This window comes from Desmodus rotundus, chromosome 10 (genome assembly GCF_022682495.2).
Source record: "Desmodus rotundus isolate HL8 chromosome 10, HLdesRot8A.1, whole genome shotgun sequence".
In the NCBI taxonomy this organism is placed as follows: domain Eukaryota; kingdom Metazoa; phylum Chordata; class Mammalia; order Chiroptera; family Phyllostomidae; genus Desmodus; species Desmodus rotundus.
Window position 1 is genome coordinate 46865980 of NC_071396.1, and position 27170 is coordinate 46893149.

Below are 27170 nucleotides of genomic sequence, written 5' to 3' on the forward strand. Positions count from 1 at the left end.
CCGCAACAATCAAGACAGACCTTTTCTATCATCCTGAGGTGTAGGAAAGAAAAACAGTACAGAAGTACGGAAATACGAGAGCCTCTCCCCAACTCCATTACAGCTTTCTGCTAAAATAACATATTGGTGTGCCCCCCACTGCGAGAGTCTCCTCAACCTTGACTACACTTAAGAATCACCCGAGAACCCTGGCTGCGGTAGCTCAGAGGATTGAGCATGGGTTGTGAACCAGGTCCCTGATTCAGTTCCTGGTCAGGGCACCTGCTGGGTTGTGGGCCCAGCTCCCCCGGTAGGCAACCCGCACGTTGATGTTTCTCTCCCTCCTTCCCCTTCCCTTCCCCTCTCTCTGAAAATAAATAAAATCTTTTAAAAAGAATCGCCTGAGAAACTTGAAAATTCCCAATGCACCAGAAGCACTCTAGACTATTTGATGGCAACACGCGTCCGTTTTTTAAAGCTTTCAAGCACCGGTAATGTTGAGAACCATTATAATTTTGCGAATTTTTTCAAAACTCTCCTCCTCTTCTCCTTCAAGTTTAGCTCCTTATTGAGTCTTCAAGTTAACTCCTTATTCAGTCTTCAAGTTAACTCCTTATTCAGTCTTCAAGTCTCCTCTTCAAAGGTCACGTCCTCGTTTTCTAAACCTCGCTTCTATGTTGGAATCTCTTTCCTGTTGAATTACATCTGCCTGTGTTTCAGTAATGTAATGCCCCAGTAGATTGTAAACTCCCCTGGATTCAGCACACTCGCGACACATATGCTAATGAATTAATGTATAAATGAATGAAAGTGAATGGAGATGTTTGTAGCATCACTCAGCGCGGATTAAGGCGGATGTCAGTACCAGACCTAGCAGAGCAGGGATGCAATTGGCACCCCGCTGGCTCTTGCAGGAAAGACTCTCCCAGGCTCAGCCGGGGGCCTTCCTCCGCGGTGCAGGAAAAACCCAGCCAAGGCATGTTCCTTCAGCGCGCTGAGCGCTGTGCGGCCTCCAGCCGGTAGGTGGCGCTGCGAGGGGTACAGCCGCTTCCGGCGCGCCTTTCCTTCCTTCTGCCGCCGGCGCCAACACGTCCTGTTTTCGTTGGCTGCGTTCGGATGGCTTCCACCGCTGTAGCCACTGCCACCAGTTAGTGCTGCTGCTCTCCCTGCGAGCGGGGTGTTGCGGGGCGTTCCCCATTGTCCGGTCCTCCTGCACGCCGTCGCGGAGGGCGCCGCTTCCCCGCGGCCTGCAGCATGGGCCGGGAGTCACGGTGAGGCGGTGCGGCGAGCGGCGGGCGGCTTCCTTGGAGTGGGGGCAAGAGGCGGGAGTTGAGGTGGCCGCGGGGGAGGCCTGGCCCGGCGCGGCCCCACGTGTGGCCAGCTCTGCCGGCGGCCACTGGAGGGGCTGGGGGCCCTCGGCCGAGGGAGTGGGTGCATGTTGGCCGGCGAAGGGCACAGGGTTCCCCCTCACTACCATCGGCCGGTTCGAGCCCCTGGACTGGTTCATGAGTGTATTATCTTTTTTGTATATTGTTGAATTTGGTAGGCCAGTCTTTATGCTGAGATTGAGTATAGACTGTAATTTTCATTTCTCATACTGCCCTTGTATAAAATAGCAAACCTTTTTTCTGTACTCTTCCCTTTTTCTTTACTCTGATCTGTTTTTCTCCATAGCACCACATGGCGTTTTGTATATTTGGTTGTCTACTTGTCATGTCTTGCTTTAAAAAATTTTTTTTAGATTGAATTTAGAGAGAGGAAGGGGAGAAGGGGAAGGAGAGAGAGGGAGTGAGAAACATCAGTTTGTTCTCGTACTTCGTTATGCACTCATTGGTTGATTTTTGTACGTGTCCTGACCCGGGTTTTGAACCCACAACCTTGCAATATTGGGACTCTGCTCTAACCAACTGAGCTACCCCACCAAGACTGGCATGTCCTCCTTTATAAAATGGAAGCTTCTTGGGGCTTGGTTTGTTTTGTTTACTCTGCTTGCTGCCCTTTTAAGATGGTTCTTTCCCTTATATATGTGCTATGGCAAAAGGGTTCACTCTTTCCCCCTAATTAAAAAAGAAATTGAGTAAAAAGTCCTTTCAATGTTTAATTTGTTTGCTGAGGTTTTTTGGAAAAATGTAGTAAATAAGATATAGTAGAAGAAGGGAGCTGTGCCTGCTAAACTTAACCTTTAACGTAATGTTCTAGCCACTACCGGAAGCGATCGGCATCGCGGGGCCGCTCTGGAAGTCGGTCCCGAAGTCGCTCACCCTCAGACAAGAGAAGTAAACGTGGAGATGACCGACGGTCTCGGAGCAGAGACCGAGACAGGAGGAGAGAGAGGTCTCGCAGCAGGGATAAACGACGGTCTCGGTCCAGGGACAGGAAGCGTCTGAGGTGAGGACGTTAATCTCCCAAGGGCCCTGATAGATGGAGCCTTCTCTGCAAAATCAGGTTTCTTCAGAACTGTGTTTTGCACTAGAACTTAGTGGCCCCTTTGTTTTAATTTCAGCTTGCTTGATTAGGTCCAGAAGTGATTTGCCTAAAACAGCGATTTTTCAGCCTTTTTCATCTCATGGTATATATAAACTAATTACTAAAATTCTGTGGCACGCCCAAAAATAACGCTTTTTGGCAATCTGACAAGAAAATAGGTATAATTTTGATTGATTTACAATAAAAATGGTGACTACCTGTTTTGCTTCAAAGTGACATTTTATTTTTTAAAAGATTTTATTTATTTTCAGACAGAGGGGAAGGGAGAGAAACATTGGTGTGTGAAACATCAGTTGCCTCTTGCACGCCCCCAACCTGGGGCCTGGCCGGTAACCCAGACATGTGCCCTACCCAGGGATTGAACTGGCGCCCTTTCGGTTCAGAGGCCGGCACTCAGTCCTCTGAGCCAGACCAGCCAGGGCCAAAGTGGTTTTTAAAAATCAGGTGCCTATAAGGATTTCCGGTACCAAGAATTAACCAGCCAGACTCAACCTTGTTATGTGACGTGACCAATAAGATGCAACTCTGTGATATGACCATAGATTTATGGTTCAGGACAGAACAATATGAGGGAGAGGTGGTTAGGCCCCTGACTAAAATAGTGAGGTGTTAACATGTTTTAAAAATTCTTGCGGCACACTGGTTGAAAATCGTTGATCCAGAACAAAGACCCTCAAACAGTATTTTAAGTTTGGAGACTTCGGTTGTATTTTCTGTAATCCAGAGAGAGCCCTGGAAGCCCCCCTGAGATAGGTTAAAAAAAGAAGCAAAAGGTAAGGTAACAATAGACCGTCAGTGGGTTCAGTTCTAATTCTGGCCCAAGAGAGCTGACCCTTGTGTTCAGAGAAGCCACTAGAGCTGACAGAAGGAAACAGGACAGAGCCCTCGCCTGCTCTTGCTTGCTTTTTGAGACTATTTTATTTAAAAACTTTTAATTTATATTTTTATTTTTTAAGGATTTTCTTTACTTGTTTGTAGAGAGAGGGGAAAGGGAGAGAGGGCCTGGCCCGTGACCCAGGCATGTGCTTTGACTGGGAATTGAACCGGCGACCCTTTGCTTTGTGGGACTATGCTCCACCATGCCTGCTAGGGCTTTTTGAGACTATTTTAAAGAACTGTTTTTTGTTGTTGATGTAATTTTTTAAAATTGATTCCAGAGGGAGGGGGAAGGGGAGGGGGAGATCGAGACTGAGACATTGATTTGTTCTAATCATTTATGCTGCTGTTGGCTGGTTCTTGCATGTGCTCTGACCGAAGATTGATCCTGAACCCTGGTGTATCGGGAACGTGGTCTAAGCGACTGAGCTCCCCGCCAGGGCAACACGTGTTTGTGGGTTGCTTGATCCAGATGGTTGACGTTCTGTAGCGATGTTCCAGGGCATTATGCTATACATGGAGGGTAAACAGAGAGACACGTGGAGAGAAAGAGAGAAGGGGGTGGGGGGAGAGGGAGAGAGGGAGGGAGGAAGAGAGAGAAATGGAGAAACAATGGTTTGTTGCTCTACCCATCCATGCGCTCTTTGGCTGAATATTGTATGTGTCCCATTTGGGGGGAAGGAACTGTCTTAGATTTTTTTTTTTTTATCTTCACCCGAGGACATGCTCGTTGATTTTAAAGAGAGGGGTAGGGACGAAGGGAGGGAGGGAGAGAGAGAGAGAGAGAGAGAGAAACAGAGACATCTGTGTGACAGAGATACCAACCAGTTGTCTGTTACAGGCGCCCTAACCGGGGATCGAACTGGAAACTTAGGTCTGTGTCCTGATCAGGAGTGAACCCGCCACCCTTCGGTGTACAGGAGGATGCTCCTGCTGGTCACACCAGCCAGGGCGGGACTGTTTTAGATTCAAATGAAAGAACATCTGGCTCTGGCCCCAAAGCTCAGTTGGTTAGAGCGTTGTCCTCAGACACCGGGGTTGTGGTTTCGATTCCTGGTCAGGGCACACACAAGAATCAACCAGTCAATGCTTAAATAAGTGGAACAACAAATTTATGGTTCTCTCTCTCTCTGTCTCACCCTCCCTTTCTGTTTCTATATGGTCAATAAATTAAATAAATAAAAAGATCAGAATTTTTCATTTTACTTGAGTACATAGCCAATCAAGCAGCCATTCCTTGCATCTTTCACCTTGCACTTTCTGGGGGTGAAAAACAATCTTTAAATAAAAATAATCTCCCCACACCAGAGAAAAGTTTTCTAATACAGTTTCTCATTAAAATAGGAAAGAAGACAAGGTTGTACAGTTGCTGTGAACTGATCACAGAAAGAACTTTGACTTTATCTTTTTCAAACATTGGAAGGAGAGAATGCAAAGGTACTACATAATACTCAGGGAAAATACGCCCCTTGACAATGTAGATACTCAATTTTATATTATGTGGTCCCAGGAACAGTTTCATACTGTTCATTCAAGAACTTAAGTGAAATTGTTCGTTTAAGATTTGGTCCTTGACTCTTTTGGTGTGAAAGTAGAATCACAAGATTTTAGAGAAAAAAGGATATTGAGATTATTTCGTGAAGTGTCCATATTTTACAGATGAGGAAACTGAGGCCCACAGAGTTGGTCTGCTCTGTGTCATGTCACTGATTAGTAGCAGCATCAGGATATTGTCTCTTGTCTCCTCATCTTCGTTTCTGTGATCTTCCCACAGCCCTGCTTTTGTCTAACCTCATACTGTGGTTTAGGCCGTCTTTGAAATCTAGGTTTGCTGTATTATAGGCTGTTATTACAGATCAGCTATGTTTTCAGTGAACTTCATTTTGAAATTACTCATTTTTTCAATGACCACTTTTAAGAATTGGCTTTATTGTTTCTTCTTTAGCTGGCTTAATAGTTAATTGAAATAGTCTCCAGTTGATCATAGAATATGTGAAAAGTGTCCCTTTTTCAGGCGTTCCAGAAGTAGAGAGAGAGACAGAAGTCGAGAGCGAAGAAGATCCCGAAGTCGAGACAGGAGACGCTCCAAGAGTAGAAGCCGGGGCCGCCGATCCCGGTCCTCCAGTCCTGGCAACAAAAGCAAGAAAGCTGAGAATAGGTAATGTTTCACTGGGCTGCGTCCGACCTGGGCTGGGAACTGTCTTCCCTGTTCTTCACTCATAATGTGGTTGTTCCCTTATGTAATAACTGTCGGAAATACATTTTATAAATACCTCTGTTGGAACTATGTTTTTTCCTTTGAAATGATTTTCTTAATTTTTCTGACATTGAGAAATAGCTTGAACTCGTGGTATGCATTGTTGAATTGCTGTTGGGTGAACTGTGTATAATTTAAATGTACATGTTTCCATTTGAGATATCTGTTAGACATGATATATTTACTCTTTATATTTCTCCTATCAGTCGTCTAATCTTTGCCTATAGTTTCTAAAGTGGTTTCATAGGATAGTTGATAAATGGTCTTGTATCTCTTTTCTGTTTAATATTTATATCAGTCATAAGTATTTTCCCCATGTCTTATTTTACTTTCTTTGTAAATTATATTTTTATTTAAAAAGGTCAGTCTGATAAAACCCATTGGGGTTATTTAAAAAAATTTTTTAAGTTTTTATTTATTTATTTTTAGAGGTGAAGTGAGGGAGAAAGGGAGAGAAACTGTGTGTGGTTGCCTCTTGTGCGCCCCCTACTGAGGACCTGGCCTGCAACCCAGGCATGTGTCCTGACTGGGAATCGAACCAGCAACCCCTTGCTTCACAGGCTGGCACTCAATCCACTGAGCCATACCAGCCAGGGCTTATTTTAAATTTTAAAAAGTGTATGTGGATATAAATATAAATTAACAAAAATGAATAAAGTAGAAACATGCAGTTTATTAAATAATTATAAAGCAGCATCCATGTAACCACCACCAAGGTCAAGAAATAGAACATTGTCAGTACCTCCAGAAGGCCCTCCACGTCCCTCCTGTAACCCAGCTCTCTGCTTCCTTGGATAAAACCAGTTCGGACTTTCGTTCTAGTAATTGCCCCATATTTCTTTGTAGTTTTACCACCTGTACTTGTTCCTGGAAAAAGTAGTTTAGACTTACATGTTTCTTATTTTTACATGAATGACTCATGTATTCTTTTGTGTCTTTGCTCAGCGTTATTTGGGACTCATCTTTGTTGCTTGGAACAGTAGTACATTTTCACTGCTGCGTGCTAGTACTGACATACCACTTTCATCCATTCTCTTGAGATTTCTGTTTGGGTCGTTTTAACTTGTGAGCTATTCGAACATTTTTGCGTATGTGATACTAGTAGACATATGCATGAGTTTTGCATATCTAAGAGTGAAATTCCGTGGTTGTAGCATAAATGTAGCTTTGTTTTTACTAGGTAATCCCAAATGCTTTCCAAAGAGTGTTGCTGATTACACACTCCCACAAACAGTATAGGAGGGTTGTGTTGCCCCATACCCTTGACGATATCTGGTATTGTCCTTTATGTTTTTGTTAATTGAATAGACATGTAATGCCAGTATCGTTGTGGTTTTAATTTGCATCTCCCTGATTACTGATGAGGTTGGCCTTGCATGTGTTTTTCAGTCACTTGGCCTCCTCTTTTCTGAAGTACATGTTCACATCTTTTGCTTATTTTCCTGTTGGGTTCTCTCTGTAAACATGGATTTATAGGAGAATTTTGGTTTTGTTTTTAAATACCTTGGATAGTTGTTTTTTGTCCGTTATATGAGTGGCAAATATATTTTCTTACTCTGGTCTGTTGTTTTACCCTGTAACGATAGATTTAATGAACAGATATTTAAGGAAAATTTATTTTATGAATTGAGAACATAGATATTTATACTTGACAAGAGCAGTATGAGAAAAGAAAATTAGTCTCTATTCAATCTAAACATAAAGACTAGTGTCCTTAACCCTATAAAACAGATAACAGTCATAAGCCAGTTAGATTTATCCCAGGAATGGAAGAGGGTGGACCATTAGGAGACCAGTGTGACACTGCAGTAATAGGATGAAAGGAGAAAAGCCAGGCTATTTAAGGAGATTCAGGAAAAGTGTTTTATTATTAACTTCCAACATGTGCTCATGTATAAAAGTTATTAGCAGACATGAATAGAAAAGTACTTGATAAACGATTATAAAATTGGAAATGCAAAGGGTGTTAACACTCTTGAAGTGTTACCAACACTTGTCATAAAGTTGTAAAAATTAAGATAGTGAGGTTATAGCTTAGGGATAGATAAATGGATTAGTGGAACCGCACAAAGAGCCCAGAAACAGATCCACACATCCATGGTCGTTTGAGACGTGACTGTGGCATGTGATCGGGCAGGACAAGTTTTTCAGTGAGTGGTGCTAGGGATGTGTGGTACCCTGTAATGAAATGGGACTGCCTGCCTCGTTCTGTACACAAAAAGCATTTCCATGCAGATCAATGACAAAGGCCAAAACTATAAGCCTTTTAAAAGTTTGTACTAGAGAATATCTTATTTATTTCTGGGTATTTTCATCAAGTCTGGAAAGATTTCTAGGTACTTTATTTTTTTCCTTTTTACTGAACTTATTGGGGTGACACCGGTTAGCAAAATTATACAGGTTTCAGATGCACAGTTCCACAACACACCATGTGTACACTGTATTGTGTGTTCACCGCCCCAAGTCACGTCTCCTTCGGTCACCATCTCCTTCTGTCACCGTTTGTCCTCCCATAGGCTCCTCGCCTGCCCCCACCCATCCTCCTCCCGGCAGTCACCACGTTGTTGTCCGTGAGTTTGCTCTTTCTCTTTTGCTTTCGCTTTCTCCCTCTCCCTTTCCTTTTCCTTTTCCTTTTCCCTTCCCTCCCCTCCCCCTCCTCCTATCCCTTCCCTACCCTTCCCCCCCCTTCCATCCTTTCTTCCCTTTCCTTTTTTCTTTCCTCATCCCCTCACTCTCCTCAAGGCCCCCCTCACCCCTAACAGCTGTCATCCTACTCTCCATCTATGAGTCTGTCTATTTTGCTCGTTAGTTCAGTTTGTTCTTTATATTCCACATGTGAGTGAAATCATATGGTATTCGTCTTTCTCTGTCTTACTTCATTTAGTATAATACTTGCCAGGTCCACCCATGCTGTTGCAAAGGATAAAATTTCCTTTTTTACAGCCGAGTTTAGGTACTTTAAACAGCACTGATCATAATGGGGTGGGGGAGATCAACCAGTTTAATTATATAAAACCACGTTTTATTCATTTTAAGGTACCATAAGGAGGGTCAACATACAAACCTGTTGGGATTTGCAATATTACATATAAAAACATCTTGTAGAATATTAATGTCTTGGTATGTTTCTTCATTTGTTAAATTTTACCCCTCCTACTTAAGTTGTGTAGTTTTTATGTGTCCAGTTTTTCATGGGTGAGTTTCTGAATATTTAGTAATATTTGTAATTACAGTCATAGCTTTAATTTATCATTATATTTCCAAGGTGTTTATTAATGGAGTATAACAATGCAGTTGACTATTGGAAGTTTATTTCTTAAAGTAAAGTACAGGTCTATAACATTATTTTAAAATGAATGTTCTCAAGCACATTCATTATCCACACAATGGATAATGTGTCTTCCTCTCTTTTTTAGAAGGTCCAGGTCCAGAGAGAAAACAGATAGTGGAGAAAGTTCGAAAGAGAAGAAAAAGGACAAAGATGACAAGGAGGATGAAAAAGAAAAAGATGCTGGCGTATGTTTACTAACATAAATGATATATAATTCAAACTTGATTCTGCAGTGACAAATTCTTATTGTTTAATGTTGTGTTTATCTTAACATATGTAACATATATAAGGTAAAAAGACAAAATTAATAGTTGTTTCCATGAAATTTTTTCTGAAAAAAGTTGCATATCTATACACATTTTACAAACTGTAACTATACCATATACACCGTTTTGTATCTTGCTTTTATTTTTAAAATATAAATTACTTTATCACTGTATAAAGCCTTAAGAATAAAAAGCAACAGTATACCCACCATCTTCCTTATAAACAGAATACCTTGCTGCTTTCAGCTGTTTATGTATTGAACATCTTTCTGTAACTGCATACATAGGTATAGCTCATTATTATTATTATTATTATTATTTTTAAAGATTTTATTTGTTTATTTTTAGAGAGGGGAAGGGAGAGAAACATTAAGGTGTGGTTGCCTCTTGCGCACCTCCTACTGGGGACCTGGCCCACAACCCAGGCATGTGCCCTGACTGGGAATCAAACCGGTGACAGTTTGCTTCACATCCTGAGCTCAATCCACTGAGCTACACCAGCCAGGGCTCTCATTATTGTTATTATGTTTTTAGTTTTTAATGCCTTTATAGTGTTCTGTTGAAAAAAGATAGATTACCTTTGATGGATATTTAGGTTGTTTCTAGTCTGCAATTATAAACAATGGTGCATTAATTCTCGTATGCATATTTTCTGAATATGGCATAAGGTAAAGTGGTGTCAAATTACCATAAAAAAAAAAAAAAGTTGTATGTCCCTGGCTGATGTGGCTCAGTAGATTGTAGTGCCAGCCTGTGAACCAAAGGGTCACTGGTTCCATTCCCAGTCAGGGTACTTGCCTGGGTTGCGGGCCAGGTCTCCAGTAGGGGGCACATGAGAGGCAACCACACATTGATGTTTCTCTCCCTCTTTTTCTCCCTCCCTTCCCCTTTCTCTGAAAATAAATAAAACGTTTTTTTAAAAAGTTGTATAAATTTTCTTAAGATATAGACATGAAAATGTTTCCTTGCCAACTGAGAATTTGAAATTTTAATTTTTGCCAGTGTAATTGGAGGTATTGGTATCATTTTGAGTTGCGTGTCTTTTTGTTTTTATTTTTAAAGATTTTGTTTATTTATTTTTAGAGGGTGGGGAAGGGAGGGAAAAAGAGAGAGAAACACTGATGTGTGAGAGAAACATCGATTGCCTCTCGAATGTGCCGCAGTGGGGTACCGGGCTGCAACCCAGACATGTTCTCTGCATGGGAATCCAACTAGTGACCTTTTGCTTTGTGGGACCACACTCAGCCAGCTGGAGCCACACTGGTCAGGGCTAAATTTATTTTTAAAATACAAGCATTCTATAGCCATACTATAAGATAAGGGGAAAGTCAGAAGTAATCCCCAGTAATCCCAGGTGCCCAAAACACCATCACCAATACTGTTTTGAAATATTTTCTTTGCCCGTTTCTTGCATGTGTGCTTCCACACCTGTCTACCATTCTAACATGTAACGTTTGGATTTATATAATGCTTAAGCCTTAAGTCTCTGATTCTGGCCAAGAAGAAGATTTGCTGTCTCCTCTTAAGGGTATTATTAATAATCTTGATAATGGCTTTAGAATGGCTTGTTTCTAGGAAACTTAGACCTAAAGGCTAAAAGACCAAAACTTCTTAATGATGTTGACAAATAAGTCTTACTTACCCACTAATAGAAGATTGCTTTTTATGGAGGCAATCTTGGAAGAGAGGGGTGTCTAACCTTTTGGTGTCTCTGGGTCACACTGGAAGAAGAGTTGTCTTGGGCCATGCATTAAATACATTGTCACACGTAATCACAAAAAAACCCTCATAATTCTTATTGTAAATTGACAATTTTGTGTTGGGCCACATTCATAGCCATCCTGGGCCGCAGGTTGGACACCCCTGGCAGAGGATTTAAAGTTGAGAATAGCTGGTAACTACAGAACTTTGCTTGATAAGTCAGGTAGTTGCTACTTTGTGAAAGAAATGTCATTCATGTGTGCATATTGCTTGTAACTAAAAGGAGTTTAATTTACGGTGTTTGAAGTCTTTCTGCTTTCTCGGTTGAAGATGCTTTTTTTGTGATTTCCTTTAGCTGGTGTGTTCATGGATATATTTTAAAGATATGTTGTCTTAATCTGGTCTAAACATAGGAGTTTGTGTATACATCTATTTTTTTCCTTTTTTTATACTTTGGAGAAAATATTTGGAATATCACTTAGAGTAAAATTGTTAATCCTTGTCTTCCTCCATCTCTTTCTTTACCCCAAAGAACTTTGACCAAAATAAGCTGGAAGAGGAAATGAGAAAGCGGAAAGAAAGGGTGGAAAAATGGCGAGAAGAGCAACGGAAGAAGGCCATGGAGAACATAGGGGAACTGAAAAAAGAAATTGAAGAGATGAAACAGGGGAAAAAGTGGAGTTTAGAAGATGATGATGGTATGTTCACTTGTTAGGCTAGAAGCCTGCAAGTATTCATGGAGAATATTCTAGAATTATGAGTAATTTTAATATTGATACTTTTAAGGCCATTTCTTTTTTATTGTAGAAAAATATTTACAATATAATGTTTACGATTTCAACCATTTTTAAGTGTATAATTCATGGCATTAAGTACATTCACAGTACAACCATCACCCCTGTTCATTTCCAGAACTTTTTCTTCATCCGAAACAGACTCTGTACCCATTAAACAACAATTCCCTGTCTTGCCTCCCACCCCATCCCTGGTAACTTCTATTCCGCTTTCTGCCACCATGAATTTGCCTATTCTAGGTACCTCATAGAAGTGGAATGGCTCAATAGTTGTCCTTTTGTTGCACTTAGCATCATGTCTTCAGGGTTCATTCATGTTGTAGCATGTCTCAGAATTTGATTCCTTTTTATGGTCAACAACACGTATATATGTTTTATACATACACACACAGGACATACCACATTCTGTTTTCCTGTTCATCTGTTACATGTAGATTGTTTATCCCTTTTGGCTATTGTGAATAATGCTGCTGTGCTTATTGGTGTACAAGCATCTGTTTGAGTCCCTGCTTTCAGTTCTTTTGGGTGTATACCTAGAACTGGAATTGCTTGGTTCATATGGAGATTTTAAATACCCCCTTAATACATATGTTAAATTTAAAATTGTAATGTAGCGTTTATAAAGGATAACTGATTTTGCTTTAGAGTGGACAGTTGGGTACTTATAGGCATAGTCAGTAAATAGCTTTTTTTTTTTTTCCCCCCCAAATTATAAGAGAAGGTTTATTTAGAAAGTCACAGAGGTGGTAGAAGTGAGCCAGCTAGCAGCATAGGCTCAGGAAACAAGTTTCGGGGGCAGGAGAAGGGCCCTGGAGCTCAGGACAGAGAAAGGCAGAGGTAATGCACCAGGGGAGGAAGGGGGCAGGCCTGGGCCTGCTCTCAAGAGGGAGAGCACTCCAATAAATGGCTTTTTAGTTTTCACTACAGATAAGAATGTTAGTAATGAGGGTAAAGGAAGGGCATGTTTTCAGGTTTCTCCTCTGAGTTTTTATGATTTAAAACAAACATTTCCCCTCCATATCTGATTTTGACTTGTTAGTAAAGGAAGAATGTGGAATTTTCTAGGAAAGTGGAATTTCCTCTAAATTCACTAAGAGTGGATTAAATAGATGAGTAGGTTTATCTTAAGAAAGGTAATTGAAAGAAAGAAATCAGCCCTGGATGCTCTGACTCAGTGGATTGGGTGCTGGCTTGTAAACCGAAAGGTCACTGGTTTGATTCCCATTCAAGGCACATGCCTGGGTTGTGGGCCAGGTCCCCAACTGAGGGTGTGTGAGAGGTAAATGATCAGTATTTCTATGTTTTCCTTCCTCTCTTTCTCACTCACTTCCCCTCTTTCTAAAAATAAATAAAATCTTAAAAAAAAATAAAGAAAATGATTAAACATATTTAATAGACAAAGTTTTTAGTTTGATATCTAGTAGTGTAACTAAGATTTAATACTGGGGCCCTTGCCAAATAGCTCAGTTGTTTTGAGCATCGTCCTGAAATGCTTTGGTTGTAGGTTTGGTTCCCAGTCAGGGCACATACAAGAATCAACCAATGAAGTCATAAGTAAGTGGAGCAACAAATGATACTTCTCTCTCTCTAAAAATAAAGTCAGTAAATAAAAAGAATACATTTCTTTTTAATATATTTTATTCATTATGCTATTACATTTGTCCCATTTTTTTTCTTCCCTTTATTCCCCTCTGCCATGTAACCCCACTCCCACCATCATTCCCCCACCTTAGTTCATGTCGATGGGTCATACATGTAATTTCTTTGCCTTCTCCATTTCCCACATTATTCTTAACCTCCCCCTGTCTGTTTTGTACCTACCATTTATGCTTCTTATTCCCGGTACCTCTTCTCCATTCTTCCCCCTCCCCCTTCCCACTGATAACCTCCATGTGATCTCTCTTTCTGTGATTCTCTTCCTGTTCTAGTTGTTTGCTTAGTTTGTTTTTGTTTCTTTAGGTTCAGTTATTGATAGTTAGAGTTTGTTGTCATTTTACTATTAATTTTTTGATATTTTTCTCAGATAAATCCTTTTAACATTTCATATAATAAGGGCCTAGTGATGATAAACTCTTGATTTTTACCTTATCTGGGAAACACTTTATATGCCCTTCCATTCTAAATGAAAGCTTTGCTGGATAGAGCAATCTTGGATGTAGGTCCTTGCCTTTCATGACTTGGAATACTTCTTTCCAGCCCCTTCTTGCCTGTAAGGTCTCTTTGGAGAAATCAGCTGACAGTCTTATGGGAACTCCTTTGTAGGTAACTGTGTCCTTTTCCCTTGCTGCTTTTAAGATTCTCTCCTTATTGTTAACCTTGGGTATTATAATTATGATGTGCCTTGGTGTGCTTCCTTGGGTCCAACTTCTTTGGGGTTCTCTGAGCTTCCTGGACTTCCTAGAAGTCGATTTCCTTTGCCAGATTAGGGAAGTTCTTCATAATTTGTTCAAATAATTTTTTGATTTCTTGCCTTTCCTCTTCTTTGGGCAGCCCTATGATTTGGATGTTGGAATGTTTAAAGTTGTCCTGGAGGTTCCTAAGCCTCTCATTTTTTTGAATTCTTACTTCTTCATTCTGTTCTAGTCTAATGTTTATCTCTACCTTCTGGTCCAAATTGTTGCTTTGAGTCCTGGTTTCGTTCCCATCACTGTTGGTTCCCTGTACATTTCTCTTTATTTCACTTTTCATAGCCTTTACTCTTTCCTGTAATTTGCGAACATATTGAACCAGTTCCGTGAGCATCCTGATTACCAGTGTTTTGAACTCTGCATCTGATAGGTTGGCTATCTCATCGCTTCGTCGTATTTTTTTCTGGAGCTTTGATCTGTGCTTTCATTTGGGCCATGTTTTTTGTCTTGGCGCTCCTGTTACGTAAAGGGGCGGAGCCTTAGGTGTTCACCAGGGCGGGGCATCCCACGTCACTGAGTTGTGGTGCTATATATGGGGAAGGGTACCAAGGAGAACATGGCCACTTGCTTTCCTCTCTGCCTGTTCCCAGTCACCTCCTCTGCTACCCAAAAACAAATGGGGCCCTTCTGGTGCTGATTCCTGGGTGGGTGGGTTTGTGTACGTTCTAGGACCCTGTGAGTCTGTCTGATGAACTCTCCTGTGAGGTTGGAAGTTTCTCCTGCTGCCATAAACCTCCACAGGTGTTTTCAGTCAGAGGTTTGAGGCTTTATATCCCGGAGCTGGAACTCTGGGTTGTGTGGTCTGTCTTGCTCCCCAGTTGTTCCTCTTGGTTTATCTGCACACAAATGTGGGACCACCTATTCTGCCAGCTGCCACCTGCCTGGTCCTCGAGCCACCACCTTGCCACCTGCTCAGTGTGTGAGCCGCTGCCTTGCCGCCAGTCTCCTCTCTGCCCCAGCTAGAGGCCTCTCCTACCGGTCTGGATGAATGTTTATTCTTTAACTCCTTGCTTGTCGAACTTCCATACAGTTCAGTTTTCTGGAAGTTTTGATTGTTTTTTTATTTTGAATTTGTTGTTGTTGTTCTTTTGGTTGTGCAAGGAGGCAAAGTGTAGCTACCTATGCCTCCATCTTGGCCGGAAGTCTGAAAAGAATACATTTTTAAAAAAGATTTAATACTGGATATTCATTTTTTTAATTTAATTTATTGAGGTGACATTGATTAATAAAATTATATAGGTTTCGGGTGTCCCATTCTATATTAAATTACAGAAATTCATTTTTATGTTTTGCTCACATAGGACTTTTTTTTTAACTGGATACGTTCTATTGCAATTAAACACCTCCAGTTGTGCCCAATAAAAATGTAATTAAGTCCTTTGAGATGAACTATGTGGATTTATTTAGGGCTTTGTTTGCTGTGCTGGTTGGAAACAGTGCTATATGCTGTAAGTTCCTGAGTAGTGTGTATAGGTAACAGACAAGGGCATTCTCTTGAGAGGTTCTTATTTTCAGGCATACTCTTTTTGCGTCAGTTTAATAATTTGTAATTTATATCATTTCTTCTATTATTCAGAACTAATACATGCGTGGTTTAAAGACTGTCCGGTGTATTTGAACTGCAGTGTGCTGGAGTTGACTGGGAAGGCGGGTGTCTGGGTAGTGAGGGAATGGTGGGTGTGGTCTGATTGTAAAGTGTTCGCTTTTGAAACATGTGCAAAGAAAGCGTGTTCTACTATTTCAGATGATGAAGATGATCCTGCGGAAGCCGAAAAGGAAGGAAATGAAGTGGAGGGTGAGGAGTTAGACCCGTTAGATGCTTACATGGAAGAAGTGAAAGAGGAAGTGAAAAAGTTCAATATGAGAAGTGTGAAAGGTGGTGGGGGAAACGAAAAGGTACAGAGTTTTATTTTACTTTTGAAGCTTTATATTCCTTATTGATTGGTTAACTTGATTTTGATCGTTGCATCGACCTCAGTGACCTCAGAGACTTTACGGTGTTTTTGTTTCCTCCTCCCATCTCGGAAACGCCGGCACTTTCCTGAGTCCCGATATACTAGTGAATTTTCACTGCGAACGGTCTCACCATCGTCACCTCTGTGTAGCGCCTTTGCTTACTTGTCACCTTTTCAGTGCGTCCTCTCCGGGCTTCTCCAGCATTTTCGTCTTTCACACTCCTATCCCCTTTACCCTAGTCTGTTTTTCTTTTTTAAATACATTTATTACCATTTGACAAATTATATAATTTAATTTTTCATCATGTTTATTATTTGTCCCTTTTCTTTTCTAACATAAAAGCTCCTCAGGAGCAGTGACCTTTACCTGTTTTGTTTATTGATTTATCCTAAGCTCCTAGAATAGTGTCTTGCTTGTCAAATAAGTGAAAAGTACCATTTTAGTAGTATTTTTAAAATAAATGATATTACATAATGTATGAAATTACATATACAATAAACCACATATATATAGGGTTGACAGAAGTAAATGTACAGTTGTGACTACACAAAACACAGTTAATAAAGCTATTGTAATAATCATAACTGGTGTGCTTTTTCCATATGAACCACTGACTACACCTACTTTTGCCCGCCCTGTATTAACGTATTATACAGTACAGGGCGATGTATTGCCCTGTCAAATTTAAACATATAAGGAGAACACAGACTACTTTCTGTCTTTTCTGTTAGTTGCCTCTAACAATTAAGTTAATTCAAATGATAAATTGTGACAGTTATCATTTCAGTTGGTGTATGATTTCTGTTTCAGCTTTGCAAAATATCTTATATTCCTTTTTTATTTTAGAAGTCTGGGCCAACGGTCACAAAAGTTGTCACTGTTGTGACAACGAAAAAGGCGGTCGTAGACTCCGATAAGAAGAAGGGCGAGCTGATGGAGAATGACCAGGATGCCATGGAGGTGACTCTGCGTTAATTCCCACTTCGTTCACGCACGGCCCTGGGAGTGTGGATGTGCACTGGGAAGCATTGCTGGAGGCGGGTTTGCAGTTACTCAGACGACTGTTAGGAGTTCTTGCCATTCTTAACAGTGGCTCAGTAGCCAGCTGGTAGAGCATTCTGACACCTTTGACCTTGTGCTCGATGTTCACTTTTGAGTCTGTCTTGCAATTCATCAGCTCACCTCAGACATACAATAGGGAGAGAAGAAATGAAGTGACAGTGAAATTTCCTACGCATGTGCGTTGTTAAGATTTATATAGGGAACTATGGCAAAACTTGGTCAAAGCTATATTAGAATTATCTTATTATTTTAGCCTTACCTTTTCATGCAACTTTATATAAGTGGAAAGAAAAGAGATACCAAGTTTAAAAATTCAGAATTTAAAAAAGTAAAAGCCAAAAGAACATTTGGTAGGAGAGGAGGATTTTAAAAGCTAGGAATGTTGATTGCCATAAGGAGAAAATAGAAATGGATTTAGCGCTTTACTTTTTTTTTTTTAATCACAGTATTCTTCGGAAGAGGAAGAAGTTGATCTGCAGACAGCCCTCACAGGCTATCAGACAAAACAGAGAAAGCTTCTGGAACCAGTAGATCATGGGAAGATTGAATATGAACCATTCAGAAAAAACTTCTATGTTGAAGTTCCAGAACTAGCAAAAATGTCTCAAGAGGGTAAAATTCTTTTATTCGTATATTGACTATTGTGGGAACAGAAGCGGATATTTTTTTTTTTTTTTTTTTTGGTCTGGGAGGAATGTGGATAGGCCTATGAGTTGATGCCTGAGTTGGGGGAATTGCCTCATGCACTTGGAGAAACGAGAGGAAATTAGAAGGCAAGAATTCATTCTAGAGAGCGGAAAAATCATCTGCAAAAATTCAGAGCTGTGAGGAATCTGTATTTCTGAAAGTATTTAAAAAATGAGAAATTTGGCTGAGATAGTTGAGAATTTAGGGTTGGAAATACTCTTCCTGTGAAGTTAGCAAATAATATATTGTAAGCCGTTTCCTTCTGGAATTGGGGAGTTAGGAACCAATGTGAATCTGTAATATGGGTAGAATAAGGATAATCTGGGCAACTCTTGCTTGGAGAAGAAGACGATTGAATTACTTGTCAGTGATTATTCTTTTATTGCTCTTGGAATTTAAGATAAAATAAAAGCCAAATTGTGGAAATAGGGATATTTCTTTTCATCTTTAGTTGGTTACAACAGTAATTGCTTTAACTGCCTCTCTGAACTGTTCTGTGCTTTGTCCTGTAGCTTTTTTGTGGAATAATCTGTGGTAGCACAAAAAAAAAAAAAAAAAGGATTCTTAATGTCATCATGCCTCATTGAAAGTGGGAGGCACTAATGTTAGAACAGTGATTAAGAGTTTTCAGTCTGGATTTTGTTTTGTAGAGGTGAATGTCTTTCGGTTGGAAATGGAGGGCATTACTGTCAAGGGAAAAGGTTGCCCCAAGCCAATTAAGTCTTGGGTCCAGTGTGGAATTTCCATGAAGATCTTAAATTCTCTGAAAAAGTAAGTGTGTAGTAGCTTTCCACATTTTAGAAAGTCTTGCTGCTTATAAGTATCCTTTCACACAAATACCTCCTTGGTTATATTTTTACTCTTAATAGAAAAATGTATCTTTTCTTAAACTGTTTTATTGAGATAATTTATTACATAACAAAATTTATCTTTAAAAGTGTACAGTTCAGTGATTTCTTTAGAGTATTTGTGGAGTTGTGCAGTTCTCACCATTAACTAATTTTAGACATTTTTATCATCCCCTAAAGAGACCTGTATCCATTAGTAGTCAGTCGTCTTCCTTTTTCCCTCCCTGGGCAACCACTACTCGTTGTCTCAGTAGGTTTGTCTGTTCTGGACATTTCATGTAATTGCGAGCATACCAACACAGTGTTTTGTAACTGACCTCTTCTGCTTAGCCTAATCGTTTTCCACGTGCAGCCAGGATGTGCACACAGTGGCTTAGGACTTTATTCCTTTTTGCCAAATAATATTTTATTGCATGGATATACCACATTTTTAGAAAACCTTATTCTTAGGGAACTGTGGTAGCTGAAGAGATCTCAGTTTTTACCTTGTTTTCCTCTGGTTTTCTTTTTAAGGCACGGCTATGAAAAACCCACACCAATCCAATCTCAGGCGATTCCTGCTATAATGTCTGGACGAGACTTGATTGGTATTGCCAAGACCGGAAGTGGGAAGACTATCGCTTTTCTGTTGCCCATGTTTAGACACATCATGGATCAGAGGTCATTAGAAGAAGGAGAGGGGCCAATAGGTACAATTTCTGCCATTCAACTTTTTTCAGATAACAATTTTGTTGTCAGTTAATGAGAGAGACTTGACACTTTATATTGTTCTTAATTACAACAATAAAGATATCTTTATGTATACCTTTCCTTTATAAATTTGGCACTTTGGGGCTGATTTCCCCTTACCAGCAGGTGGAGTGAGAATCTTCAGAGCTCTGGAGTGACATCTCAGAAGTACAAAAACAGCCTCTCCTGGCACAGCTCAATTTTTAAACTCTGACTCGGCAGGTAGACTCCTCGTGCATCTATCTGTTTATTTATGTTGAGGTTTGTTTTTAGCCCAGTATCAGTGGATTTATAAACTCAACATAGAGGATTGTAGGGAAATGTATTTACTTTTTTTTTTTTTTTTTTGGCCTTAAAGGCTCTAGTGCCAGCATTGCATTCAGTATTTGGTCTTCCGATTCAGATTTCTTGATTCATTTGGCAGAGATCTCTTTTGCAAATCTGAGTAGGGTTTTGGAAGGTTGTTACCAGCTTCTCTCTCGGAAATTCAGGGCACAGTATATTTCTCCTCTGTCTGTGCCCCTCAGACCAAGGTTGTTTCCAGAAACCGGGGAATGGCTCTTCAGCACAGTGAGTTGCTTGATTATCTTTGCTCTGTGGTTTGCAGTTGAGAATGACTTGCATTCTTTCAGCCAAGTATTTTCTTGATGGTTGAGTAGGCATTCAACTGATTTATCTTCCTCTAGCATGTTAAGTCTACTTAAAACTATCCTTCACCACAACCTCTACTATTACAAAGCTTTTGAAACAGTTTTCAGAGGTGCATAAAACAAAGAAAAAAGGAAAATTAGACCAAGAGAGTTAAACTTTATTGCAGAAGTTAGATTTAACACTTTCAAACATGGCATCTGAGGAATTCTGGTGGCGAGGCACTTGGCCTGTTGCTCGTTGCAGCTGTCATCATGACGCCGACCCGCGAGCTGGCCCTGCAGATTACGAAGGAGTGCAAGAAGTTTTCGAAGACCTTGGGACTGAGAGTGGTCTGTGTTTATGGAGGAACAGGAATCAGTGAGCAGGTAGCTATGAATGGGACATTCACTTTTTTTATTCTTAAATCGGATGATTTAATAATGTGATGTTTTGCTTTAGTGTTTTGTACAGTGATTGCTTCTAAAATCTTAAACAATGAGATATGAAGGTAATTCTAAGAATGAATTATAAGTATGTTATATATTGGAATTTTTTAGTACTCCTTATACCTTGCCTTTGTCATTTCTGTCTTTCTTTGTTCAAGGAAGGCAGGTATTTTCTCCCTTGTATACGTACGGAAATATTCAGAAAGGTTAAGTACTTTGACCAAAGTCTTCAGGTTAACAAGGTGTGGTTTGTCCCAGAACCTAGGTCTTCTGATTTCTGGACACCATGTATTTTCTCTAATGTACACGACATCTTTGAAAGGTGATGAGTAGGATGTATTAATATCAGAGTTTCAGCTGAATTCTTAAATGATTTCAGGAAGAATTATTTAAACATACCTTCACTCACTGTTTGGGAAAAGTTTTCAATTAGCAATAATCACTCCTCGGATAAACCTCATTGGCTATGATACTGCCACTGCGCAAAGCTTCACTCACTGTTTAATATGACATTTCTTCGAGTGTCTTCTAAAGAATGACCATCATTGGTTAAAGCATTGTCTTGATAAACCAAGGTTGTAGGTTCGATCCCTGGTCAGGGCACATACTAGAATCAATCAGTGAATGCATAAATAGTGGAACAACAAATGGATGTTTCTATCTCTGTCTCTCTCTTCCACTGTCTCTAAAACCAATAAATTAAAAAAAAAAATTATAGTCATTGGATATTTTGTTTTAACTAGAAGAAAGAAACTGGGTTCATTCTATGATCAAATAAGTTTTGGAAATGGTGGATTATACGAAGTTAAAACAAGTTTCTTTCTCGCAAGATTTCTTCCTCTTTAATGTGCTTGTGTACAATATATTGTATTGCTAGAAAAATGGGTTAAGTCAGATGGCATTTTCTGAACTTAGTTAACCACAAAACCCTTTCTGAGGACTTGTGTTCTCAGGTTCTAGAACACACTTCTGGAAAGTTTGCTTCTCTTAGCCCAGTGCTATTTTATACACTTGGTCTTAGTTTTCTAAGTTTATCTTTGTCAGTTTTTTTGACCACGGCCTATAGTTAGAAATTCATTTACAAAGTAACCTGGGACATGCACGATCAGTATATTTGCATAGAAGTCACCCAGAAGTTTTATAGTCTTAACACACTGTAATATTTTTCATTCTATTTCATTTTTAAAATGCTGGTTGGATTTACTGGATTTCATGAATCACTGATGGAAACAACTCTCATTTTGAAAAACATTGATCTTACAGCCCTAACTGGTGTGGTTCAGTTGCTTGGGTGGTGTTCTGCAGAGGGAAAGGTCACGAGTTCGAGTCCCAGTCAGGGAAATGCCTGGGTTGTGGGTTGGGTCCCCTGTTGCAGCATGTGCAAGAGGCAACTGATGGATGTTTCTCTCTCCCTGTCTTTCTCCCTCCCTTACCCTCTTCCTAAAAAAATAAATAAATCTTTTTTAAAAAAGAGAGAAACAGTGATCCTGTAATAGCTTTATTTACTGCTATCTCGTGTTCCTTCTTGGTTTTGAGGGATTGTCAAATTAAAATTCATAAAAATCTCTGATTTTTATTGATTTCAAAGTTATAGCATCATGTGGCCATGTTGCTTATACTCTAGTGTTGCCATACTTAATATACTGGAACACTGTACTCCAGAGCTCCAGTATATTAAATAGGAAGCTGTGGAATCTTCTAATCAGACCTCAGTTTCTTTATGGAGCTGTGCAAAGACCCTGGAAATATTTTGAAATATCTTTAAATAAGTGTTAGCGATAAATAGACTATAAAAGTTCTTTTATTTTTTAATTAGATTGCTGAACTGAAAAGAGGTGCTGAGATTATTGTTTGTACACCTGGTCGAATGATTGACATGTTAGCAGCTAACAGTGGTAAGTTGGGAATTTTTATTCTTATTTCTCCTTTTTGAATTCTATACATTTTTGTTAAATCACAGCAGATAGAAGAAACCACTTAAAGGTTTCTGCATTTCTTCTTAAAGCTGTAATATCTTAAAATTTGTATTGTAACAAGCTTATTGTTGTAAGTGTTCATAATATGTTTACAAATTAAATGAAAAATTGTTTTCAAAACTAACTCCATCTGACCTTTTTATAGCACTTAACATGGATTCTTAATCCAAGTTTAGCCTAACTTTCCTTTCAGAAGGGTGGGGGACTATCTTTTCTTTCGTTGTAAAATTTAGACTTTCTATACAGGTGTTAGTATTTTCTTGCAATACTGGATAAATTAAGATATTGCAGCTTCAAGAAATTTTATCTTTTGTAAATATTGCATGTTTTTAGCTCAAATGTTGTAATTTGTTAAATTATTCCCTATCAAAACTGTTACTAAACTGTTGACATTATTTAACTTCTGTGGAGAAAGGCCCTTCAAGATTTATAGAACTGGGCTTCCGAGACTTAAACCATCAAAGGTAGGTAATTTAATGCTGTTCCCAACCTTGCAAAATTACTTGGGGCTGCAAATGTTAGTATGGAATACTTAAATATTAGAAAGCGTTTATTGGGGCTTATTTCTATTGTTTGGAGAAAATGCTTTCAAAGGTTTTGTTGCAGCAGTTAGTAAATACATAGTAGAGTTTCAAAAACCGAGTAGTGCATGTATCTCACAGTATTCTGGGGTTTCTGTACGTATTTAATTCTAGTTCTGTGTGAAGTTGGCAGAGCGACAGCAAAACTGTCTGATAGTCGTCATGCTCGGACAGCATAAGAAAGGTTTTGGGTTGAATGTTGATGAAATAATCCCTTATTTCTTCTCAACGCTGCATTGATTCAGTCTCCTTCTGAAATTCGTCTTGATTAATTTTACCCTTTTCCCTTATTTGTCCTTTTGGTTATATTTAATATCCCTTTGCTAGGTGATTGATTCAACAATTGATAGAAGTGCCTGTGTTCATTGTTTGGAAAGGGTTTTCTGTTTATGTATTTAATTTTCACTGGCTAAGAAGCCTGTCACATTTATTTAAACCAGTGGGAGTATTTAATAAAATTGAATTTGTATCTTTGTACAGAAAAATTTATCTATGTGATACATTTTGGTACTTAGTTTTTGTGTGATATGTTAGCTACCTGATGTGTTGCATAGCTTCTCGTTAATTTTTTACATGCCCGTTAGAAGTTTCTGACTATGTGGAAGTAGGTTATAAGGTAACGTAAGGAAAGGTTTTCTGCTTCTCAAGTAGTTGACACTGGAACTTGCTTTCCACACATGCGCTGTAATCTCTAATATGTTTTTTCCTAGGTGGTGCTGTCAGATAATGGCTGATGTGGCTCGATGCTTCATCTCAGTCTTAGTTTTATGATGTGTTTTGGAGAGGGCTGTTTTCTGAATTTTACAGGTTCTTCAGGCCCTATGATGGTATGCAAGAGACGAGTTTGACAAACTAAAGGGCCTCATGTACCCATTGTCAGAAAGTATTTGCCATTAGAGTAAGACATTGTAGACCAGAACCTCTTTTCACCGTTTAAAGATACCTAACCTGCCCCTCTGGTTATGTCAGGCATTTTAGTTCCCTTGACAGTTTTTTAATGTTCTTGGTAGTCATAAAATGGATTGTGACTGATTTTTAGTTTTCCTTTTGTCTTTTTTTTTTTCCCCTTATCTTAGGTCGGGTCACAAATCTTCGAAGAGTGACATACGTTGTTTTGGATGAAGCAGACAGAATGTTTGACATGGGTTTTGAACCACAGGTAATCATTAAATTCCTTACTGTTTTGAACTGTAAAATAAACCATGAAACAACTGTGAGAATGAAGTTTTTGTGTGGTCTCCAGAATTCTCACACACATTTCTTTTGTGTGGCTATATAGCAGGTTGGGGACATATGAAATTGAAATAGATGTTTATGGTTTTAATTGTCCATAAAACTCATGTAGGAGGTACTTGCGCAGGCTTTCCTTAGCCATCTAAAACCACCATTGGCCCCAGCCGGCTGGCTCAGTTACTCAGGGCATTGTTCCAATACACCAGGGTTGTGGGTTTGATCCCCAGGCAGGACACATACAAGAGTCAACCAGTGAAGGCATAAATTAAGTGGAAGAACACGTTGGTGTTTCTCTCTCTTTTCCCCCTGCCCTCCATTCTCTCTAAATCAATAAATTTAAAAAATTCAAAACAAAACCCCATCATTGGTAAAATTAGAATGCTAATAAAAGAAGCTTAAGTTTTCAGATTTCATCTTTCGTAGTTTTATTGTACTCCCAAATAAATTGCTTTAATTCATGCTTTTAATTACCTCATGATCCAGACAGCGCGTGTTTACATCTGCAGATGTGAACACTCAGGCCTGAAGTGTTGCCTGACTTTCGTACTCCTCACACATGCCCTTTGCTCAAATACAAAATTCTAGTGCTAGAAACTTAGAGAAACACATCTTAAAAGATGCTAGAAATTTTTAAGAAGAGCAATGTGAATTGCCAAAAATTGTTTTAAATCACAAACTGCAGTAATAGGAATGGGATATTGGAAAGAGATAAGATTCAAATTGTGTCCAGTCTTGTCAGTTATTTGTGTATTCTCCAGAAATGTGTTGCCTGTCACGTGAGAGAGCTTGCACCATGATTACATTTAAGGGTCACATTCTAAATGAGATACAGAGGAGGGCAAGAGAGAAGACAGGGCAGGGTAACACCCGAGCCACGTGAGGAATATTTAACTTGGCGTAGAGGACTTAATCGCAACCTTTGACGCTCTGGCAAGAGTCTGTCACATGAAAGAGTCGTTTAGGTGTGGCTCGGCTGGTTGGGTGTCTTCCTGCAGAGCGAAAGGCCGACGGTTCGATTCCCTGTCGGGACACATGCCTGGGTTGCCGATTTGGTCCTCTGCTGGGGCACGTATGAGGGGCAGCCTGTCAGCGTTTCTCTTTTATATTGATGTTTCCCTCTCTTCCCTCCTTTCCCCTCATTCTAAATAAATAAATAAATAGGTAGGTAGATAGATAAATAAATCTTTTTAAAAGGAAAGAAAGAAACACTGCATTTGTTCTTTGGGGAAGCTGTGGAGAGCTTGATCTGAGCATAAAGTGACAGAGGACTAGATGAACGTTTGGAGGTGACACAGGTTGGTTTGTGGGAGGGGCAGATACTGAGTATACTTTTCTTCCGTGTGTTGGAATAGAGCGAAAGGTCCATTTTTGGAAAGCGAGTAGAGGGAACTGAAAAATCAGATGGCAGCTGGAACTAGGTTTTTAAAAATTTTCATCTCCTTGCAAATGTATTTTCTCCTTGTTGGTTTCTGTGTGTGTGTGTGTGTGTGTGTATGCCAGTGTATTTGAAAGCTTTAAACAGACTCAAGAACAAGAACACTGAAGTAGTCTTAACATTTATTAAAGAAATAAACTTATAGTTTTCCCACAAGGAAAATACCAGTCCCTGATTATTTTTTACTAGCAAATTCTTCCAGACATTCATGGAATGAATAATTATATTCCTAATTATACTTTATTTTAAAGAATGAAAAAGAGGGAATGCTCACCGATTAATAACATCATTGTAATCTCTTGTTTTTAAAAGAGCTCTATTAAAGCCTAGTTATATACCATAAAACGTGCCTGTACGTGAGCGCATAATACGGCAGTTTCAGCGCACACACAGGTTTGCGGAACCCTCACCACAGGCCCGTGGTAGGACATTTTCATCACCAGAAAGATGCCTTGTGCCCGTTTACAGTCATTTTCTTTTTCCACCCCCCGGCCCGAGGCAGACACTGATGTGCTTTCTATCGTTATAGATTTGCCTTTTCTGGACATTGCATGCAGATGGAATCATAGCATATACATGTAGCTGCTTTCCCTTAGTAGACTGTTTGGGGCTCATCCGTGTGGCATGTGTCAGTACTTCGTTACTTTTGTTTTGGTATGTGTCATATTTCGTTTGTCCACTAGCTAGCTGATAAATGTTTGTACTTCCGCATTTTGGCGGTTATGAATGTTACTGCCATGAACATTTACATACAAGTCTGTGGGGATTTATTTCTTCATTTCTATGGGGGAGATATCAAAGAGTAGAATTGCTGGGTTCGATGAAAATTTATGTTTAACTCAACAAACTCACAGCTATTAACGACTGAACCTAAAACAAAAACAAACTAAGCAAACAACTAGAACAGGAACAGAATCACAGCAATGGAGATCACATGGAGGGTTATCAGTGGGGGAGTGGGAGGGGGAGAGAAGGGGAAAAGGTACAGAAAATAAGTAGTATAAATGGTAGGTAGAAAATAGACAGGGGGAGGGTAAGCATAGTATAGGAAATGTAGAAGCCAAAGAACTTATATGTACGACCCATGCACATGAACTAAAGGGGGGCGAATGCGGGTAGCAGGGGGTGTGCAGGCCGGAGGGGAATAAAGGGCGGGAAATGGGACAATTAAATAGCATAATCAATAAAATATATTTTTTAAAAATTAACTTTTTAAGAAACTGTCAAACTTTTTCATAATGGCCGATCTATTTAAAAATAGGACAGTGTAATATTGATAACATCATACAAGTTACAGTTTCATATACGATGACACAAAAATCCTAAAAAATATATTAGGAAACTAAATATATAGCATATTGAAGTCAGTATCTTTTGGATGCAAGATCAGTTTAAAATTAGAAAAATCAAGTAACATAGTCCACCCTATTATCAGAATAGAAGGAAAAAAACATACCATTATCTCAATGTAGGAAAGGCATTTTTTTA

General features: G+C 39.5%; 1 protein-coding gene and 1 non-coding gene across 3 annotated transcripts in view; one reads left to right on the forward strand and one right to left on the reverse strand.

Moving 5' to 3' along the window:
* Positions 1-1060: 1060 nt before the first annotated feature.
* DDX46 (DEAD-box helicase 46) overlaps positions 1061-27170 on the forward strand; it is a 48899-nt gene continuing 22789 nt past the window's right edge. For both annotated transcript variants that reach the window (XM_053912912.1, XM_053912913.1), the window contains exons 1-13: positions 1061-1250; positions 2179-2367; positions 5357-5500; positions 9016-9115; positions 11430-11595; positions 15844-15995; positions 16902-17015; positions 17564-17729; positions 18455-18575; positions 19166-19341; positions 20276-20397; positions 22274-22352; positions 24091-24173. In XM_053912912.1, the coding sequence (XP_053768887.1) occupies positions 1234-1250; positions 2179-2367; positions 5357-5500; positions 9016-9115; positions 11430-11595; positions 15844-15995; positions 16902-17015; positions 17564-17729; positions 18455-18575; positions 19166-19341; positions 20276-20397; positions 22274-22352; positions 24091-24173 (1629 nt within the window). In that variant the 5' untranslated portion in view covers positions 1061-1233. The remainder of the gene's footprint in view (positions 1251-2178; positions 2368-5356; positions 5501-9015; positions 9116-11429; positions 11596-15843; positions 15996-16901; positions 17016-17563; positions 17730-18454; positions 18576-19165; positions 19342-20275; positions 20398-22273; positions 22353-24090; positions 24174-27170) is intronic.
* LOC112318210 (U4 spliceosomal RNA) lies at positions 20809-20947 on the reverse strand. Its single transcript, XR_011650522.1, has one exon. It is a non-coding gene; the product is annotated as a U4 spliceosomal RNA (small nuclear RNA).